Consider the following 21,124-nt stretch of genomic DNA (forward strand, 5'->3'; position numbering starts at 1 on the left):
ACCCTAAATTACATAATGTCATTGAACGCAGCCCCTCATAACTCATAAAAACACAGTAATTTAAATGTTTTGCAACTATTAAAGATACTTGTGTGGTATTTTTGAGATTGATTGACATATTTAGGTCATTTGGAACTGAACTGAAATAGAGTAAAAATGGCCAAATTTTAGACATACAGTAGTTAATCATGAGAATTAATCGTGATTAATTTCTTTCAAAACTGCAATTATTCATTCATTTTCTAACGCTTATCCTCGCGGGAATGCTGGAGCCTATCCCAGCTGTCTTCGTGCGAGAAGCGGGGTACACCCTGGACTGGACTGGTCGCCAGCCAATCACAGAAAATGCAATTAATCTGATTAAAATTTTTAATCATTTGATCAGCCTTAATGATAATATTACTGTGTCCAAACGTTTCATTCATTTGTCAGGTGGTACATGAGGTGGTATATGTTGTGCGGCTCAGGTGTTTGAGTGGTCACCTCCAAACTTGATGGTTGTAGGTTCGATTCCCGTGGTGAAGTACTATTAAAGTCATACAGGTCATCGTATTGTCAGGGTATTGGGTGGACTGTGATGGACTGCTCATGCTCAAATTGTGATATAAGTGGACCCCCATTTACCATTCACACACTTGAGTGACACCACCCACAATTAATGGTCTATTGATTAATTGATGATCAATATCTACTTCGGACCATGTTGTTCCCAAACTTGATTCTTTATGCCTGCCCTCGTGAGGTTCCTCCAATCTATGCGTTTCTGTGTAAAATGGCCCATGTTCATTGACAACATCCAGCAGCCAAGCTCAATGAGTTGTTGTGCGCTACGAACGTCACACGGCCTGCGTCACCGTTGCTTTTATTGTAAGATGCATTGAGCAGAAAGAGGCGAATAAATCACTGAGATTTCAAGGCTAAACATGTTGTGTGTGAGACACACACACGCAAACAGGAGCTGCTCTGCTGAGAAGAAGACATGCAGAGGAAGGAGTGGGAAGGAAATCGAACCATAAAGGATGCATTCTAACGAACCTGCGAAGACGGACATTGTACTTCTCACAATGTGGATCAGATTGCAAACATTTAGCTCTGAGTAGAACATTCCAATGAGGCATGCGTTGTGTCTTTTGGTGGATCATTTATGCGCTTTAGTTTAGGTACATCATGTGGCCTGCATGCAGGCTGGGAGGTCTGAGCAGATGATTGGTTCCAGGCTGATGAAGGCAGTCAGCTGTCATGTTGGATTAGCCGGAGAAAAAGAGACACTGGTTGTTTGAAGGTGGAGAAGCTCCCAGGTTGCCATAAAGCCACAGCGCTCTTTTGATGATTTTTTTTTTTGGTTAAAGTAATATAAATGTTGTCTGTTGTTGTGGAGGTGCATTCATAGAATTGTTTAGTTGTATGTATCGCTGCAGTATTGAGAAGATCGACACTTTCTGACTCGTCCATTTTCTCTTGCACTTGTCTGTTCACGTGCAGAAGCAGGAGGCAAGAAGTTGCGTAGCACCATCCAGAGGAGCACGGAGACGGGACTGGCAGTGGAAATGAGGAGCAGGATGACTCGACAGGCCAGCCGGGAGTCCACGGATGGCAGCATGAACAGCTACAGCTCCGAAGGAAAGTGAGTCATTTAAGGATCCGTCTTGAAATTAGACCGAACGATCGGTCATAGATGCCCCACACATCATCCACAGATCTTCAAGTTTGCTGATTCGTGGTGCTTTTTCACCCCCAAAATTGTGAGTGTGCCCTGCGATTGGCTGGTGACCGATCCAGGGTGTACCCTGCCTTTCGCCCAAACTCATCTGGGATAGGCTCCAGCATACCCATGTGACACTAATTAGGATAAGCGGCATAGAAAGAATGTATGGATGTTTCCTGTCATTGACTGTCTTCACCTCTTGGTGAAAATTAGCTGGGATAGGCTCCAGCATTCCAAAGGCGAACAAACAGTATATAAACATATTTTGATTCATCATCCAATAAGCTATTTATTAAATACTGTAGATATTAACAGGATTGTCCTTCCTCTGATGTAGTCTCATCTTCCCTGGTGTGAGGCTGTCCTCCGATGCCCAGTTTAGTGATTTTCTGGATGGACTCGGGCCCGCCCAGCTGGTTGGACGACAGACCCTGGCGACTCCACCCATGGGTAAGAAGAATAACTATCCTTGTTCTATGCCGGAGTAAGAAATTCTGATGTTCTGCTCGTTGTTTAGGTGACATCCAAATCGGCATGGTGGAGAAGAAGGGAGCACTGGAGGTGGAGGTCATCAGAGCTCGCGGCCTTGTAGGAAAACCAGGTTCCAAGGCACTGCCAGGTAATTACAGCCGGGCGTCGCTAAATGTTGATATAGAAATACTGATAAGAAAGCAAAAACGATATATGATTCTGTTTTCTTCCCAGCACCATATGTCAAGGTCTACCTTTTGGAGAACGGAGTCTGCATAGCCAAAAAGAAAACAAAAGTAGCAAGAAAAACCTTGGATCCTCTCTACCAGCAGCAACTGCCGTTCGAGGAGAAACCTGGAGGCAAAGTTTTACAGGTGAGAAAAAAGCATTCATATTTTTGCAGGGGTGTCCAAAGTTCGGCCCGTGGGCAATTTTTATTAGTGTAAAAATAGAATTGTTTTGTCACACAGAACACAAAGCTAAGATGGGGATGGTTTTCTTCAGATAGCACATATTGCCCTACATTGGACTGGTTTTGGTAATGGTAATGGTAGTGGTTTAATTTCATTTGAACATGCATCAGATTACAATTGAATGCATCCCATTTCCACATGTCCAAAAGGAGTAGGAAGAAGCAAAGCTTATTAAATCCTACCCTTCCATCTGGTACTTTTATAATCAGTAACTGTTACATTTGTTCACTTCCTGCTTTCCTAATATAATTTTTTTTTCTTTTTTTTTTTTTTTTTTTTACCGAAATACGAGGTGAATATACAATATCCAATGACATAATGGGTACCATAGTAAGTGTCAATATAGTGATATATATAGCACATCATGACTGGTTCAAGACTCTTCATCCTTGTGTGTATATATATATATTTGAATACATTCTGGCATGCAGAAAAGGGAATATGAAAGTCAGACACATTATTGAATATTTATAAATACACCGTCAGATATGTTTTTTTTAATATTTTTTAATGTATTTTGTTAATTTTTGTATTTTTTTTATTTTGTTTATTTTGTTTTTTTAATTATTTGTTTCCTGCTTTCCTAATATAGTTTAATTTTTTTGTTGTTTTTTAGTTTTTTTAATATGTTTTGTTTATATTTTTTAATGTATTTTATAAATTTTTGTATTTTGTTTTTTTTATAATTTTTTCCTGCTTTCCTAATATAGTTTAAGTTTTTTTTGTTTGTTTTTTAGTTTTTTGTCACGTACCAAAGTACGAGGTGATATGACCATACATTGACAATGGGTACCATTATGGGTATATTGACAATGGTTATCATGAACGTGGCCCCCACATCCTTCATTTTTTGTGTCCCCTTGTCTGTTGGACTCAAGTCTTTGACACGGCTTCTTGTTTTTTAGGTGATTGTCTGGGGCGACTATGGACGCATGGACCATAAATCTTTCATGGGAGCGGTTCAGATACTGTTAGATGAGTTGGACCTGTCCAACATGGTGATTGGCTGGTTCAAGCTCTTTCCTCCCTCCTCGCTGGTGGACCCGACTCTGGCCCCCCTGACAAGAAGAGCTTCCCAGTCCTCACTGGACAGTTTCTCGCGGTCATAGCAGCGTGCGGACCGATAGCGTTGTTGTAGCAGCCAATGTTGCGATGAAAGGTCACGCCCCCGGTTACACTGCATGCTTGATGTTGTGTCTTCTGAGCCTGTTTCTAGGGGAGCAAATGTGAGCCTGTGTTTTGAGCAAAAAACGTTGCACACGTGGTGCACGTGGTGAAGCGCACCGCAAGCGCTTGGCGGCCGGGATTGCCAGGAGTTGTTGTTGTTGTTCTTGGGACGAAACTGGAATGAACTCCTTAGCACGAGGAATCTGTCATCTCCAGGTTTTCATCCAATTCGAAGCCATGGGGTTCAGCACTGGGAACCACTAAACGAGTTCTACAGAAGCCCTTTTCGAATGACAAATAGATGTTTGGCTTTGATTTCATTTTTTTGTTTTTTTTTTTTTTGTTTGTTTTTTTTGTTTCTTTTTTCCCTGGGTGACAGTGGTTTTCATCGGATGCTTGGTCACGCCACGCCAGCAGGCCTAGGAGTTTTTGCAGTCCATTACTTTGGGTGAGGTGCGTCCCCCGCTTGAATCCACACTCCACTCTAAATCCTCTAAAAAAAAAAAAAAAAATAGCCTGCAGACTCTCGGTTTATGTGCTGGAAACTCAGCAGACAGAATGAATCAGAGGCGATCCTGCAGTGGCTACAAATCAGCGAGTCATCCGAACCCGATAAAAAGATGTGCAATCTACCATCTTTCTTTCGTTCTCTTTTGATATATTGTATGACAATTATCTGAGAAAAATATATTTTCCTTTTTTAGTTCATTTGCATGGACAAACCGATTTAGCTGAGTAAAAAAAAAAAAAAAAGAAAATTATTTTCTTGAGGCTGTAACTTGCAAAAAAAAAAAAAGATGAAGAAAAGTAAATAAAACCGATCAGCCGTTTTCAACAATTTCTATTATTTTTAAAGATAAATTTCACTCGTGCATGGTTTTCAAGGGGAGTGAATGCAACATCGTGACTGAGATAAAAGTCATCTCTTATCAGTCTTTAGAACATTCAAGAGTCAGCAAGACGAGGCGGGGCGGGGGGACAATTTTGGAGTATTTAACAGATAATGTTTTGTGTGACAAAAAAAGTGATAATGAAATTAAATGTAAATGATTTATTTCATGGTTAAAAAAGGCTCGAGCCTTATAAAGATTAACATGATGTGCAAATTGTACATGGTTCTCTTTTTCTTCCTTGTCCCAGGGTACTTCACATTGTACTGTTCATTACTACCATTGTCCAGTCCCCTGATAGTGTCCACATTTTAGGACCGCTTATTTCACGGTTTCAATATGGTTTTGGTATGCATTTGAGTTTGGATTTGATTTCTTTAACAAGCATGTTGAAAAGGATTCTCTGCAACATGGCTTGGGCACACCTTAAAGTAACTAGCATGTTTGATAAAGAGGATATTTGGAATTTTTGCAATTTCTTGTACAGTGCATGTCAGCTTCATTCATTTTTCCTCCCTCACGTTAAATTGAAGTCAACTAAATTACTTTTCCGTCTTCCAATGACCAATTATTGACGTTTTAACAAAACATTCCACTTGTGTTTTCTTTGAGGATATGAGGAGAAAAGTGACAAGGAAAATATTTTCTATTATCAGGGGGGGTTGACAAGTTGTGTATTTTATTTCGTTATTGTTGACAAACATGCAAAAATATTGTGTATCGGTGCAGCAAAAGGTCTATAAGTAATCAAGAGGCAGCAAACCTGCAAAAAGAACACACGTTGCTGGGGTTCAATACAAGCACTCTTTATGAAACGAGCTAATCACAGGTTCAAATAACATGGGATATTGCCACAGAAAATGTTCTTGTTTCAATGAAAATGACATTTATTGACTATATTTTTGTTAGTTTTATTTAAAAGCCAACACCTGATTATTTTTTATTTTCTATTTTTGGTAATTTTAACGACTTCTCATGTCTGGGAAGTATAAGAATCTTATGGTTGCAGTATGTCTGAATGAAATTGAACTGGGGCATTATTCCTTCTCCACGCGGAGATAATGAATTTAATGTCACTGCAGTATATATTTTACCTTTTGATTTTCATTGTACATACCTTTAGATGTCAGACTTTGAATAAACAAGATTCCGTGATGACACTCTTCTGGAGCAGGAAAAATGCCTCACATGATGAAAAAGACATTTATCAATTTATCCTTTTGAATGCCTTTTCATTTTCTCTTTTTTGGTGCAATGTGTTAATGCCAAGGCTATGTCTTGGTCAAGTATGGTTGAGTACAGAGATTTATGTAAGTTATTTTTCAAATTAAAAATTAAAAAATGATATTACACTAATGCGGACTGGTGTGTTCTTCGGGATTGGAATTGATGCACGATTAGCGATGTAAATATGATGTCGGTACATGGACTAGAATTTCATAAATATGAAGATGATGAGCGGATTAATCCATAGGCGGATGAATACATTGGCGAATTGGCGTAGTAACACGTGGTTGCATCTCTACACTGAGTGAAATGTCATCATCACTTAACTATTTTAGTTTTTTGTACTTTACATAACAAAAAAACGGCGGTCGAGTGGTTAGCGCGCAGACCTCACAGCTAGGAGACCAGGGTTCAATTCCACCCTTGTTTGCATGTTCTCCCCGTGCATGCGTGGGTTTTCTCCGGGTACTCCGGTTTCCTCCCACATTCCAAAAACATGCTAGGTTAATTAGCGACTCCAAATTATCCATAGGTATGAATGTGAGTGTGAATGGTTGTTTGTCTATATGTGCCCTGTGATTGGCTGGCTGGCGACCAGTCCAGGGTGTACCCCGCCTCTCGCCCAAAGACAGCTGGGATAGGCTCCAGCACCCCCGCGACCCTCGTGAGGATAAGCGCTAGAAAATGAATGAATGAATGAATGAACATAACAAAAAAGCTAAAACTAGGGCTAAGTTAAATTAGGGGACCTATTAGGTTTTTCCTCATTTCTGACCTATAAATATTACAATGTTGATAAAGGATATCATTATGTTCTTGATTACTGTCATAGGTTTAGTTGAGCCAAATATTATATATACAGTATACACACACACACACTGGATGGGGAGAACCACCGGTACCGACCACCGGTACATCAAACTAGAACAAGTTACTTAGACTGTCGTCACATCTCTCCCCCAAATATTGTCTACTGGCTACTAACGAGCTGTTTTGCCACCACACATGGCGGTCATTCACCAGCCATGTCGGCAACAACTCCAACCCTATACTAATATACTAACCAGTCCTTGGGGACACACCCACTAGAGGCATACACAGAAGGACTCCACACTAGTGGATGTCTCTGAAGTACCCGAAGAATTAAAAAAAACCCACACACAATGTCAAACAATGCAAACTCCACGCAGAAATGCTACATCTCAAGCTAGCTTCTGTGCTAAATCTGTTGTGGCCCAGCATCCAAAGCAATGTCAACTCGGAGAAACGAGTGAAAATTCATTCCTCTGTGTTTCGGGAAGCCACAGAAAATGACAAATCCTTTCTCTCCCATGTTTCATCAATATGTTCTTCTCCAGGAGTAAAAGCAGAATGATTTGTCACATGCTGGCACTGTTATTGCATTCTTTTGTAGCAGCCTGCTGCAAAACGTCTCCTCAGGCTTAAGTGCTCCAAAATGTTGCTGCACGTGTGCTGTGAGGCGCAGCTGCATGGTGCCTTAATGTGCCGTTGGAACACTGAGTCCTGATGCCCGTGGCTTGCGGCTCACGCAGACGCCAAAGAAATGGAGCCTTTTTAAATCGGCATGCCTCAACATTATATCAATTTACATTTTTATTTCCAGCACGCTCTCTCTCTGGACACAATTATGTCAAGGGACATGTTGTATTGGTGTTATAGCCTACAAAGTGCCTCCACATGATCCATTCATCCATCTTTCCGAGGTCGGGTCTCTGGGTGCTTTTTTGAGTGATGGTCTTAAACTTTTGATCAGCTGATGAGCAGCCTTATTTCAGTTGAATGCTTGTTTGCAATAAATTGCTTACTCATTTTTTTTCTATTGGGCTTAACATTTTGATCAGGAGTGTTCTTAATGGTAATGGTAATGGTTTTATTTCATTTGAACATGCATCAGATTACAATTGAATGCATCACATAATCAGTTCACATGTCCAAAAGGAGTAGGAAGAAGCAAAGCTTATTAAATCCTATCCCTCCATCTGGTACTTTTACAATCAGTAACTGTTACATTTGTTCACTTCCTGCCTTTCTGATATAATTTTTATTTTATTTTTTTTTTATGTATTTGATTAATTTTTATATTTTTATATTTTTATATTTTTATATTTTTATATTTTTATATTTTTATATTTTTATATTTTTATATTTTTATATTTTTATATTTTTATATTTTTATATTGTTGTCACATATTTTTTATTATTCATTCATTCATTCATTTTCTACCGCTTATCCCCACGAGGGTTGCGGGGGATGCTGGAGCCTATCCCAGCTGAGAGGCGGGGTACACCCTGGACTGGTCGCCAGCCAATCACAGGGCACATATAGACAAACAACCATTCACACTCACATTCATACCTATGGACAATTTGGAGTCGCCAATTAACCTAGCATGTTTTTGGAATGTGGGCCAGAGAAAACCCACGCATGCACGGGGAGAACATGCAAACTCCACACAGAGATGGCTGAGGGTGGAATTGAATCCGGGTCTCCTAGCTGGGAGGTCTGCGCGCTAACCACTACTCCACCGCGCAGAATCCGTTTTTTTTTTTTATTTTGTATTTATTTTTTTGACACATACCTGATTGAATTACTTTTTTTTTTTGGGGGGGGGGGGGGGGTCCTTCCACCAGTCTGTAAATGTTTGATGTCAAAATGCAACATAATGTTTTTTTCAAGTAAAACATCATCTTTCAAATACCATCTCCACATCTTACTTCTTCTTTTGTTTGGGTAAAAAAATAACAGCAATGACAAACATGACGAATGACAGCGGCTAGCAACCACTTCCTGTTCCAGTACTATTTAAGAAACCGGCAGACTACACACACAATAATAGTTGCCCGGGTCCACGTCAACACATCAAGACTGTCCTTCAGGAAGTCCAGAGATGTTACCCCTGTGGATGAGGCTCAACCAAGGCCTGAAGGATTTCGGGGCTATGGCAGTGGATGCTTTCATCAGCGGTAACAGAGAGAACTTCAAGAGAACCACTGTCCTCCTCATCGTATGTGTCCTCCCTAGCATCCTATTGAGCATCCTGCTCCTCTTGTATCTCCTCTATACTCTCAACTCCAACCCAGCAGTGGCTGGGGGGATCTCCGCCCTCCATGGGGTGGTGTTAACGGTAGCCCTTTTCCTGTCAAAGAAAATACGATGCTTACTGACTCTTTTGATCGTCTCTATTTTCACCAAAAAGAGTCGGAATTTGCTCTTGACAGCTGGGACAAGTCTAGTGATCCTCGGGAATATTCACAACACTTTGGACAATCTCACAGGTTTGGTGCGGAGCATGATTTGTAACCTAAGAGCGAAGAAGATGTCCATCACGGCTCCCTTCAGGAACTACGTGGCCATGTTGAAATGGCTGGCTGATGTACTTCAAGGGGTGACGGATCTCGGAGTGGTTAACCTGGACTCTCAGCTTAAGATCTCATCCAAAGTGGACTTGGAAGAATTCAGGGAGCGACTCAGCCAAGCAGAAGTGAAGCTAAATCAAAGTGTCAGATACGCCTTGACCTTTGTGAACACAGTCTCGTCCGTGAAGGAAGGAGTTTATCCAGCCATCAGTTTCCTGGTGCTCGCCATCTTTATAGCCTTGCACATAAAAAACTACTGCACAGACATGACATACAAAAACAACTTTATCAGCGGCAAATTCATTCGTTATGATGAGAAGCAGAAGGCGGCGGGAAGGCGTCACGTTCTTCCTCTCACATCAGAGGAGGAGAAGCTTTACCCCGCTCTCCCTTCCCTCCGTCCTACAACCCAGGAAGGAAAAGCGCTGTTGAAATTTGGCCTTCCGGTTGTGTGCCATTTATTTGCTTGGGTTATTTTTATAACCGTGGATGCTTTATTGTACTGTTTTGTTGCTATAGTAACCACCAAGCTATCAGAGATGGAACCCTTCCACGTCCCGCTGCTGCTAAGCCTCAAAGTAAGTTTCATGAAACAAATCGGACATTTTTAAAATGTTCATATTTCTTTATGAACCGTTTTTTTCTTTCAGGGGGTAGCAACTCTAATCGGAATACAGTTGGCTGAGGAGAACCACCAAAAGGACTTTTCTTATTCTGTGACACTCTTTGAGAAGGAGTGCCTCCCCAATCCCAAACCGATGCTCTACAGCTCGGTGTTTTCGCTGGCTGCCATTCTGCTGATCTTGCTCATGATGGCACCAGCGGCGGCCAAAGCCGTGCAGTTCAAGCTCTTGGTGTTTGAGAGATTCTACTCTAACGCAGCAGAAGAAAGGATAAAGTACCTGCATGGCAAAATCCTGAGGGAAAGGTCAACGAGTGGGAGGGAAAAAGCACAGAATAGGAGCTTTCATTCACTCATCAGTAAGGTATGGATCATACCATAATACAGTAAACCTCGGATATATCGGATTCAATTGTTCCCACTGGTTTTGTCCGATATAAGCGAAATCCGTTATATGCGTATACCGGAAAATGTCCGTTTTACGGATAAAATCCGATTCACGCATATACCGGATATAAATCCGATATATGCGTGAATCGGATTTTATCCGTTATAAAAAGGCACTTCCTTGACTATGTTTCCAATGTACCTGGATGCGCAGGCAACGCTGCAAACGCTGCAAATGATGTCGTATAGCGGCCTGTCACGATTCGGCGAATCGGAGCGCCACGATGCAGCCATCCGATATATGCGAGGGAAATTTAATGGAAATGCATTGGAACGGGACTGGAGATTTTGTCCGAAATAGGCGAAATCCGTTATAAAAAATCCGATATATGCAATGAATTTTTATTGGAAATGCATTACAGAAAAATTGGTTCTTTTTTATCTGTCCGTTGTGAGTGAATTTCCGATATATCCGAGTACGATATATCTGAGGTTTACTGTAATAAAGTTATAGTTGAGGTTCGATGTTAAATTATGTTTTTCACCCAACAGCCACACTTCTGGTGTCCATTGCTTTTCCCGGAAGAGGACAATGTTGAGTGAGGAAAGTTGAGGACTTCAAAGATTCCCACTTCATCCATTGCATGGCGACTTATTTTAATGACATCACGTGCAATGACGATGGCAGCTGATATCCAGTACTTTAAATCAGTTTGAATTGTTAACGAATGCTAGCTCCCTCCCTCATGTCTCAACAGCCATGCTGAACATCAAGTTGATGGTTCATCTCCTATCTGGTGACCAAGGTTAAAGAACCAGAGGACCAGTCGGAATACAATGTCAACCCGGATGACAGTGAAGTTTACAGGAAGGACCTCATTCCGTGAGTCATGGTGGACATCAATTTGACAACTTTTAGCTTGATTGCGAGCTCTCTCCACGCTCGTTCGGTGGACGATGTTTCGAGCTCGGAGCGTGTACAGCGGAGTACCAGACAGGTTGCACGGACATCATGTTCTAGCTAGTAAACTTGCTACCTAAATCATCTATTTATATGCTTAATGATTTTTGAGAATATTGTATGTGATTTTATGCTATCATCATAATAATAATGTGTGTGTGTGTGTGTACTGCATATATACTAGATCAGGGGTCTCAAACACGCGGCCCGCGGGTCAAATGTGGCCCGCAGGACGCTAATTTAGGCCCCCTAGTTTGCGAGTTAGCATGTGTCTCAAGACCCTGCAGTTGCGCAATATGTTGTAAATACAGAAAAGTATAAATGTGACTATAGTCGTGTTTTGTCATGTCTACAGGGCTCTAATAATGCTTTGTTCATTTTAATCTGAAAAAAATAATTTGTCTACCCACCAACTATATGTGGTTTCTTAGGTTTTTATTATTTGCTGTTTTATTATTATTATTATATTTATTTATTTATTACTGATTGATTGATTTTCTTTATTCTTGATTTGTTTATTTATTTTTCATCTTGTTTTATGCAGAAAAATAAAAATTAAGATATTTGAGAACAGTGGAATGTTTTATCTGAGCTTTTATTGTAGAAAATCGGAACCAAAGCACTGAAAAAGTTTGTATATTTTTCTGTTTTTAATAAATGCGGTTTTTTTTTGGGGGGGGGGCTCGCCCAGACCCTAGCTCCAGTGGCCCCCAGGTAAATTGATTACCTGGGGTACTAGATAGATTTTATACAACAAAACAATAGCAATAATAAGAAATTATGACATATATTGTGAATGTTATACTGTTTGACAGCGCATGTTTTAATAATGCAACATGAGGAAGTGTTGTATTTGTGCGTATGCTTATGTGTGCGCATAGACAAGAAGGGAGCTTACATAATCCAAGACAGATGTCCCTTCAATGTGCAGCGAACACCACAGCATTTCTTCCACTCCCACGGTACTGTCACTACGCATCGGCGTACAGGTGTACGGTGGACACTTGCAGCCTTTCATTATCTTTATGATATTTGACATTGATGGCACCAATAAATCTATTTTTTTTTACTTTTTCCAGAATGACTCGTTGACGGTGACATCAGAACATCAAAGCTAGCTAGACTTCTGCAAAGTACTGTAAATAATATTACGTGATTCAACTGTACTATTCCTTCCTGCGTGGCGCCATCCCATCCACGGTCAGCAGTAAGAGGAAGGAAGTGATACAGCTAAAAAAAAAAAAAAAAGAGTGGGCCTTGTGTGAGTCACACGCTGCCACTGACCCATGAGGCAACTTGATAAGCTCACATTATGTCTCAACCGGCCCTGTGGCAGAAAACCACGCCGGCATGCCAGCCGGACCGCAACCTCCCCGTGATGTTCGCCAAGAGCTGCAGACCTATTTAACACAGGAGGTGAAGACTACGCTCCATTTATGGGCATAGACGGAGCGGCTATGATAATATGTAATGCTGCTGAATATGCAAATGCGGAGCCACTGTGGGTCAACAAAAGTCTCATTACTGTCACACAAGACAGGTCTATTTAAGGTGTGTTCCATCAAAGGGAATGCTTGGGATAACAGCACAGCACACGCTCATTCATCATTTGTGCCCTATAAAGCATAATGCGGCACTGTTTCCTATTTGCCACTTTTATTTTTGCAATAATTTGTAATGTAAATGTGAAAGCTGATATAAGTGAGCGGACATAGTGGAAGAAATATAGCAATGTCACCATTCTCCCATCCTCACTAATTAAAGACAGTAGTCTGTACAAATGACTTGCAGGAATACCTGGATGAGATGTAGAGCGCTGACTTGTTCAGGCACTGAAGGTGGTGTGCGTTCACAAAAACACACACACAGCTGGAGATTCAACGTGGCTTTCATGTAGCGGCTGACTTGTTCACACAGAAATGACTTTCCCTTCGTAGGGCTGCCTGATCACAGCTGTAGGTTGGCCCACCTGCAGGCCGAAGCCAAAGCAAACAGAAAGGTTATCTTCTGTGCAGTCGAAAGCAACTCAGAGGACAGATAGAAGGCAATGTGGTCAGGACATTTTTTTTGATGTGTATATTTTTGCTTTACTGACACAAAGAGACTGTATGGCTGGCAAAATGGCTCACTCTGTTCAGGCTGTTGTTTTATGGAAGAAATGCGGTAAGGTGCTGAAACCAATCTATGGTGTAAATCCTCTTTCTGCCTGTTTGGAGGCGGGAGACGAGCCAATCAAAGGGCAGATATAGACAAACAACCATTCACACTCACATTCATACCTATGGACAATTTGGAGTCGCCAATTAACCTAGCATGATTTTGGAATGTGGGAGGAAACCCGAGTACCCGGAGAAAACCCACGCATGCACAGGGAGAACATGCAAACTCCACACAGAGATGGTCGAGGGTGGAATTGAACCCTGGTCTCCTAGCTGTGAGGTTAATTTTCACATATTGTATGATAAATTAATTTATTTATTATCATCTTAAGGCCTTGTAGCCATGAGTTTTTTTCTGAATTAGAAATCTTACGAGTGCAACTGTAGTATTAGTAGGAGTAGCAGTGGTTATAAAAAAAAAATCAGGAAAAAATAAAAATAAAATTCAAATAAACTAAGTTTCTCATCCTAGTGCACTGTGACATGACATCACCGTAATTTCCTCTATGGATTGCTTGGTCTAAGTGCTCCACAAGACCACCGCGCTACGCACTTGACTTTTCTGTAATTGTTCTCTTTCCGCAAATATTTACTGACCTGGTCCCTCTGTTTGATTCGTTTATAGACAAAGTCAGAGAATGGTTCTCTGTGGATGAATCTTCCCCAGCCAGGCGTCGCCTTCAGCTGACCGTCCTCGTACACCACTTTGCCCCTGGAGATGGTGATCACGGCCACACCGTGACACTCCATGCCCTCGAAGATGTTATAGTCCACAGCCTGATGGTGGGTCTTGGCTGAAATCTTCCTGTCATGACACAGAGATCCAAGCAAGGGTCATTCTTTCTGGTTGAACTCTACTTCCTGAGGAAGCTTAGGTGGTTCAATTTGGGCAGCAAGCTGCTGGAGATCTTCTACCAGTGTGTGGTTGCTAGTGTCCTGTACTTTGCTGTGTTTTTTGGGGGGAAGCAGAACCAGCAAAAGGACATATTGTAAACTGTGGACAAAATCTGGAAAGCTTTTATGTGAGAGATTGGAGGAATTTCTCTACATCATTGTCTGACTCTTCCAGTTCTGTTCCCACAGTGAACGCTACAGAACTTCATTCATTCCACACGCCATCCAAAATACCTAATCTGGTTGTAAGATAATTCACAACATTAGTGCATTTCATGCAAAGGGGTTAAGACTTAATAGTTCATGGAGGAGATTATCCCATTTTTATATTACAGAATTGACAGTATGAAGCTATGAGGAAATTACTCAGAATTAAATCTGATTTCAGAATTATTAACTACCGTTTTGTCATTAATAAATAAATTTAAGTCCCAACACAAGTGGTCTTTTCAAACACATGTCCGTGTCATCGAAGGCACGGAGACAGTCAGTAGTTTGTGGTCTACGACACATGCTCGCTTATATAACCCAGAAAACTGTTCTACTTGAAAGAGAATCTGGGCTGAGTCCCTCAGGGAGATCGCTAAGCACTGATGTGGATTGGAGAAGAGCTCATTCGGACCTAATGCAACTTCCTGTAAGTAAATACGAAATAACAGTTAATATTGTGAACAATTCTTGTAAATTACATCTATATATGTGAATCCATCCATCCATCCATGCATCCATCCATGCATCCATCCTACTGATGGCTTCCAGCATGAATGCCTCGTGTTTAATTGCTGCAGTGAATCCATCCGTAAAACTGTGTAATTAATTGCTCTCTTTGCAAGTGTTGCTCCATAACATCCGGCACCGGGGGCTACCAACAGTTGCATAACCAGAAGCTCAGTCAATGGCCTCATGTCTCATAAGTTGGCCGCTTTGGATGATGGTGATGCAACGTGTATGTGCATATACATTGCGTATGCATTGCATACGGCACGTTACATTCACGATCAATGTCCTTTCCCTCCTGTTCAAGCTTGGACAAATCAGCAATAAACATAGCAAGCGTATGGCGGTGGTGTAGCAAGCGCATAACACGGACATGAGGTGCTTTCAGGGACATCAGGTTGTTTTTGCATCAGGTCAATTTTCTTTCGGCAAGACCCACTGAAAACAACTCTGTGACCCACTTTTTTATGTAAATGATTAAACTATGTATACAACATGGCTTTTAAATATTATTTAAATAAAAATATGAAATTAAATATTATTTAAATAAACATTATTCATTTATTTTTATTAATGGATTAATTAAAACATTAATAACCATGTATGTTCAATGTTATAATGTACTTTGCAGTTTAAGCAAATAATCCTAGTGCCTGAAACGTCGCCATAAAAATCACAACTCTCTGCGGGCTCCTCACCGTGACAACTTGGGATCCCAAATAACCACATCAGCATCCGAGTTCTTGGCGATGCGGCCTTTCTGGGGGTAGAAGTTGAAGATTTTTGCTGCGTTGCTGCTGGTGACGGCAACAAATCGATTCTCATCCATTTTGCCGCTGTGCTGGGAAGTTGGATATGCACAAATAAGGCTGCTTGAGTAAGAGAGCTCAGTTGATGGCTCGGTGCGCAATTAGCAGACCAGACCCGATGTGAGGCGATGTGAGATTTGAAAGCACTACACAGCCATTTCTGTAGAATCGCATAGAAAATCAAATGAAATCCATCAAAATCTGATATACAGGAAAATTAATTTGACATGTTGAAATTTCTAGTACTGTTCTAAGTGTTCTCAATTTTAAAAATGGCCTCTGTTCTACATAGATGGCACACATTCTTAAATCTAAAGCATCCCAGTGGGATACAACGGCCTAGTTTCATGGAGTTCATTGAGTCCGAAATTTCACTGATGTTGGCAAAATAAAGAAGCGGTTCAAGCAGTGAAGAAACATGCATGTCAGGTTAATGGAACATCTGAAGTGCTTGCAGATGTGAATGTCAGCTTGTCAATATGTGTCAACCCTATCACTGTAACACCTAAGTGGACAGAGGAAGCAGAGGAAGCAGTATAGATTAAAGCACAGGCTTGGACAAGCTGAAGAATAGTGTTAATTGTGTGCTGCAAGGCACCCGAATGAAACCACTATTTGATTTAAATGCACATTGTATGAGCAGACATATACAACAATGGTTCAAATCTGATTGTGTCTGTTAAGAGCGGTTTTGGATTTGACAAACTGTACCTGTAGATTTGACAGTACCAAATATCATGACAACACTACTATTAACAAAATATTTAAAAAAGAACAAACTATGGCACCCTGGGTTGTGTCTTGCAAACACTTTTCAAACATCGCAAGACCCGGGCCACAGGCGTTTCAGGGGCCCGATGAGGTTTGGTAATAATGAAATAAAACCATTACGGTTTTATTTCATTTGAACATGCATCAGATTACAATTGAGTGCATCACTAATCAGTTCACAGTTCCACATGTCCAAAAGGAGTAGGAAGAAGCAAAGCTTATTAAATCCTACCCCTCCATCTGGTACAATCAGTAACTGTTACATTTGTTCACTTCCTGCTTTCCATAATACAGTTTAAGGGTTTTTTTCTGCTTCCTCTGTCCATTAGGTGTTACAGTGATAGGACTGACACATATTGACAATCTGACATTCACATCTGCAAGCACTTCCACGTGTTCCATGTGTTTAACATGTGTTTATTTAACATGTTTATTAAAAATGAGCATGTGTGTAGATGTTTGTGATTGGGACATACCACCCCCTTCTCCCAAATGACAGACATCCTGTCCTCCACACCGTTGACTCCATTAGGGATCTTGGTGAAGTCGTCTTTTCCGAGGGCCTTCTGGCACACTGAGAATGTGCAGTTGTCGGTCCCCGTCACACTGAGATCATCACTAATTAAGAGGACAAACGTTTGAATGAATGAGAAGAATAGGTGAGATAGAGAATAGGTGTTCAATAACAACAATAACACTAATACTGTATAAGGTTATGCACTAATAGCCATGCCATCTTAGATCTACACGTCTGCTTCTCTCTTATGCTCCACCTACTTGGCCAGCAGGTCCATGAGGTACCCAGGGGTGCTGGGGTCAGGTCTAAGGGGAGGACCCATGACAAAAAAAGCAGCATGAGCCCAGTCCTTATGCCAGTAGTGAGTCCCATCAGTTCCCAGTCCAGCTGCAATAGGCTCCCCAAACACCACTCTACCTGTTACAAGATAAAAAAAAAAACCTTCAGTTCAATTAAAGAGAGCTTTTTCAGTAGGACATGATTAAATATCACATCACACCATCTCTGCGTGCGTTGGACACCACTTTGGCAGCAGATTTGCTCATGACATGGACGACATAGAGAGGGCAGTTGACAGCATTGGCAATGGTGATGGCTCTCTGGGTGGCTTCGGCCTCCAGCTCTTCTGGCCGACACAGTTCGTGACCCTCAGGCCCCGTGATGCCCATGGACAGCATCTTCTTGGCCCCCTGATGAATCCCAATGGAGGGGAGAACAATAAAGCAGAATAAAAGGTGATAAAAGAAGAATTTAAGACTGTGGTTTATCTTCAAAAAGCTCACATAAAAAATAATCAATGGTAATAATTATTAGCCCTGGAACAGTCAGATCATACAATATTAATGTCTGACACAAAGGCCACAGTTGTATACATACTGTATATTTAATATCTGCTGCCACCTAGTGGTGTTTTTTTCCAATTTACTAGACGTGTACTTCAGGTCCCACCAACCTCAGCAATGAGGTCTCCATTCTCAGCATGTACTTGAGCAATTGCTCCGATGGTCTTACACTGGGAGAAGGCTGCATAGAGCTCACTGTCTTGCAGCATGTACACGTCTTTATAGGCCATAAACATCTTGAAGGAATTAACTCCCCTCTCTTTGGCCAGAACCCCCATTTCCTTCTTGACCTGGGTACGACAAAAATGGAACACCTGTCATCATGTTCAGTTCTGAAGACAGTATCTGGGCAGTATCAATGTAAAATTACTGAGTAACCAGTGTAGAATACTACAAATCATATGTCTTTGAATGCGTCTTCTGAATGCATTCTATTTGTATTTCTGTTCATTTATCAATTGTTATGATTGAAAATGATTAATTTATCCAATCCAATCCACTTTATTTATATTCATATATATATTATATATATACGTATATATGTATATATTTTTATTTATTTATTTATTTATATTTTCTAGATAAATATATATATTTTATAAACAAAGTGCTGCACAGACTAGTAAAATAAAAAGTAAAAATAAAATACAATAAATAAAAGGTACAAATTGAATTTATTCCAAAACTAAAAAAATCAAATAAGAAATAAAATAGTAAAATAGATATTAAAATATTAAAAACAAGAAGCAAAACAATAAAAGTATAAAAAATAAAAACAATTAAAATAAAAAGAAAGAACTAAAAGACACAGGACCATAAGACTCATAAAAGTGGGTTTTAAGTCAAGACTTAAAGCTTTCGATGTTGGGGGCCTTTTTTACTTGTTTTTTACCGCTTTTTTACTTTTACTTACTTTAATTTATACCAATAGTAAGTACAATTTGATTGAATATGCATTGCTAATAAGTAGTCAACATGCATTGGACAACAATATGTTGTTTTTACAACCAAATTAAGTCTTAAATGCCTAACATTAAAAATGTTGATCTACTGCAAATGTTTTTATGAACACAGCCACTAATGAACTCAAAGCATTCTTGCAAAGTTTGATGATGAACCGCATATGAAAATGACCAAAATAGTGCATACTGTAGTGCATATAATGCATACCTTATCTTATAATGCATACTGTAGTGTTGTGTGGTGCTAACTATTCACCTGGTCACTCCACCAGGTGACAGCGACATGCAGCGAGTAATCACAGCATACTTTGCTGTCTGCTGCCTTGCGCCAACAGTCGTAGGCCTCCGTAAGGGACTTGCCTTTTTGGGGGATGACAAAGTCCAGGATCATTGTGGTCCCTCCTGCTAAAGCAGCCTGATGAAATACACACAAGCACAACGTTGGTAGTTGAAGATTAACTGGTAAAAGACTTTGACGCACTTGCACAATGTCACCTGTTTGAAAGTGGGATGCTTCACAACTACTTCTATATGCAGTGTTGGGATGATTACAACATCAGTACACGGGATACATTATGGTGAATGTTTCATTGTGTAATGCTGAACTCAGATCAGAGGTAGATATTTAGTATACTATATATATATATATATATATATCATTATTACGCTGTGTTACAACAACAAAACTAGCATCTACGCCTTTTACACTGCATATTATATTGAATTAAATTCTATGCACAATAACGACTTTGGTAAATACATAACGCTGTCGTTTCAGAAACCAAAATCAGCTACCTTTGTTCCCGTATGGAAGTCATCCACAGTCCTGGTACCCATGAATGCAAGCTCCATGTGCGTGTGGGGGTCAATGCCGCCTGGGATCACCAGTTTACCAGTGGCATCAATGACTCTCACTCCGTCCGGAATGCGAAGATTCTGTCCAACATCCACAATTTTCCCATTTTCAATGTAGACATCGCTGATTGCAGAGCAATCCTCATTCACGACTTTGCCTCCTTTTATCAGGATCCCTCTGGGTTCAGCCATTCTGTTGCGCACGGATAAATGTCTGTAAAAGAATGCAGAGTGAACAGACCAATAGCTTTAATAACTGACAAGTGCCTGTTCCAAAGTTCATGGCGTTATTCAGCAGGTCAACAAAACGGTGGATTCTTATCAAACCTTAGTGGCCTTTCTTCTGACAACTGTTGTTTGTTTGAGCTGAGTTTATGCAAGCAATCCAAACAAACCAAACAGGTGATGGCTCAGTTTACAAATACACTTTGAAGCAGACATACAATCCCTCCAATTCACTGGAGGTCCTGACTAAACTGAGTCGCTAGAGGGCGACAAATTGTCATTACAATTGTTTGCAATGTGTGATGGCGGTTTCAGGATGCCAGTAACATTATTACTTTGCAGTGAAATGTATATTAAGTGTTTCAAATGTCACCTGAAGTGTGACGTCACTTGTTGCTTTTCAGAAAAAACATTGCAGGTGGCCGTTGAAACATGTCGAAGGTGAAAAGAAGAAAAAAACAAACTCCAATATACTTTCTAAGACGAGTCTTAGTATAAAAAATATATTCGGTAAGAAGACCAAACGAACCCATTCGAGCTAGCTTGAATTGGTGAGAATGTGGGGAAAATGACATTACACAGAAAGACAGGGCATTAATCAAATATGCTGTCAAAATTTAGCCAGATTGTATCGTCTACTTCAAAACTCGGAAGAACTATAATGACCACAGACAACAACACAAATTATACGTGTATATATATATATACCAGTGTGCAGCGGTGTGCAGAACAGTTGTCCAACTGTAGCTTCCTGGATTTGTTTTTCTTTTTCCTCACTAACGCCCAAACGCTCATGAACTCATGAACATTATTGGCTGACGACAATGATTGACAGGTAAATGGACCAATGACAGAACAGAGAATGAGTTTCCACCATCATAGACCGTATAAAAAAACAACTGGAGCTCCAGACGCAAACGCGAACGAATGGGACTCGTATGGGATGGAGCTGAAAGTCCGCCATGATGGAAGGCAAAAGAGGTGGGCGGGGTTAGGCGGCCAATAGGAGTTAAGGAGGAACAACAGGCGTACTTATATGGATTTTTAATTGGAAGTATTTACACAATGCAAAATTAATTTCAGTAATGGCAT

At 40.5% G+C, this 21,124-nt stretch overlaps 3 protein-coding genes across 35 annotated transcripts in view; 2 read left to right on the plus strand and 1 right to left on the minus strand.

Annotated features, from left to right (window-relative positions):
• The window catches only part of rims2a (regulating synaptic membrane exocytosis 2a), a 112,008-nt gene extending 105,766 nt beyond the window's left edge, over positions 1-6,242 (plus strand). For 12 of the 32 annotated variants that reach the window (XM_058053506.1, XM_058053513.1, XM_058053514.1 and 9 more), the window contains 5 exons: positions 1,483-1,624; positions 2,043-2,155; positions 2,223-2,324; positions 2,411-2,550; positions 3,555-6,241. In XM_058053506.1, the coding sequence (XP_057909489.1) occupies positions 1,483-1,624; positions 2,043-2,155; positions 2,223-2,324; positions 2,411-2,550; positions 3,555-3,758 (701 nt within the window). In that variant the 3' untranslated portion in view covers positions 3,759-6,241. Of the gene's footprint in view, positions 1-1,482; positions 1,625-2,042; positions 2,156-2,222; positions 2,325-2,410; positions 2,551-3,554 lie in introns of all 32 variants that reach the window. The other 20 variants (XM_058053505.1, XM_058053500.1, XM_058053495.1 and 17 more) reach the window with 6 other exon arrangements.
• Positions 6,243-8,161: 1,919 nt separating this feature from the next.
• Positions 8,162-20,898, minus strand: dpys (dihydropyrimidinase). Of its 2 annotated transcripts, none has more exons than XM_058053530.1 (10): positions 20,741-20,898; positions 19,748-20,021; positions 19,209-19,367; positions 18,101-18,280; positions 17,648-17,837; positions 17,409-17,565; positions 17,108-17,249; positions 15,750-15,892; positions 14,038-14,245; positions 8,162-13,250 (listed from the first exon to the last, which is right to left on the minus strand). In XM_058053530.1, the coding sequence occupies exons 2-10, from the start codon at positions 19,997-19,999 to the stop codon at positions 13,191-13,193; spliced, it is 1,491 nt and encodes a 496-aa protein (XP_057909513.1). In that variant the 5' UTR covers positions 20,000-20,021; positions 20,741-20,898; the 3' UTR covers positions 8,162-13,190. The 2 variants fall into 2 exon arrangements, with proteins under 2 accessions (XP_057909513.1, XP_057909514.1); XM_058053531.1 differs by lacking the exon at positions 20,741-20,898 and adding an exon at positions 20,135-20,267.
• Positions 8,579-11,758, plus strand: LOC131105424 (dendritic cell-specific transmembrane protein). Its single transcript, XM_058053536.1, has 3 exons — positions 8,579-9,889; positions 9,962-10,297; positions 10,873-11,758. Exons 1-3 carry the CDS (start codon positions 8,843-8,845, stop codon positions 10,921-10,923), a joined length of 1,434 nt encoding a protein of 477 aa, XP_057909519.1. The 5' UTR covers positions 8,579-8,842; the 3' UTR covers positions 10,924-11,758.
• Positions 20,899-21,124: the final 226 nt, after the last annotated feature.

The sequence above is a fragment of the Doryrhamphus excisus genome, chromosome 17, assembly GCF_030265055.1.
Source record: "Doryrhamphus excisus isolate RoL2022-K1 chromosome 17, RoL_Dexc_1.0, whole genome shotgun sequence".
NCBI classification, from domain to species: Eukaryota; Metazoa; Chordata; class Actinopteri; order Syngnathiformes; family Syngnathidae; genus Doryrhamphus; species Doryrhamphus excisus.

Bases quoted from the DNA above. Each gene is read 5' to 3' on its own strand.
- LOC131105424 (XM_058053536.1), top strand. From the start codon at position 8,843: ATGTTACCCCTGTGGATGAGGCTCAACCAAGGCCTGAAGGATTTCGGG. The intron at 9,890-9,961 runs GTAAGTTTCATG...TTTTTCTTTCAG, and splicing joins CGCTGCTGCTAAGCCTCAAA to GGGGTAGCAACTCTAATCGG. The intron at 10,298-10,872 runs GTATGGATCATA...TTCACCCAACAG, and splicing joins TTCATTCACTCATCAGTAAG to CCACACTTCTGGTGTCCATT.
- dpys (XM_058053530.1), bottom strand. From the start codon at position 19,999: ATGGCTGAACCCAGAGGGATCCTGATAAAAGGAGGCAAAGTCGTGAAT. The intron at 18,281-19,208 runs GTGAATAGTTAG...TGTCGTACCCAG, and splicing joins TCACCTGGTGGAGTGACCAG to GTCAAGAAGGAAATGGGGGT. The intron at 14,246-15,749 runs GTGAGGAGCCCG...GTGTCATGACAG, and splicing joins TGGGATCCCAAGTTGTCACG to GAAGATTTCAGCCAAGACCC.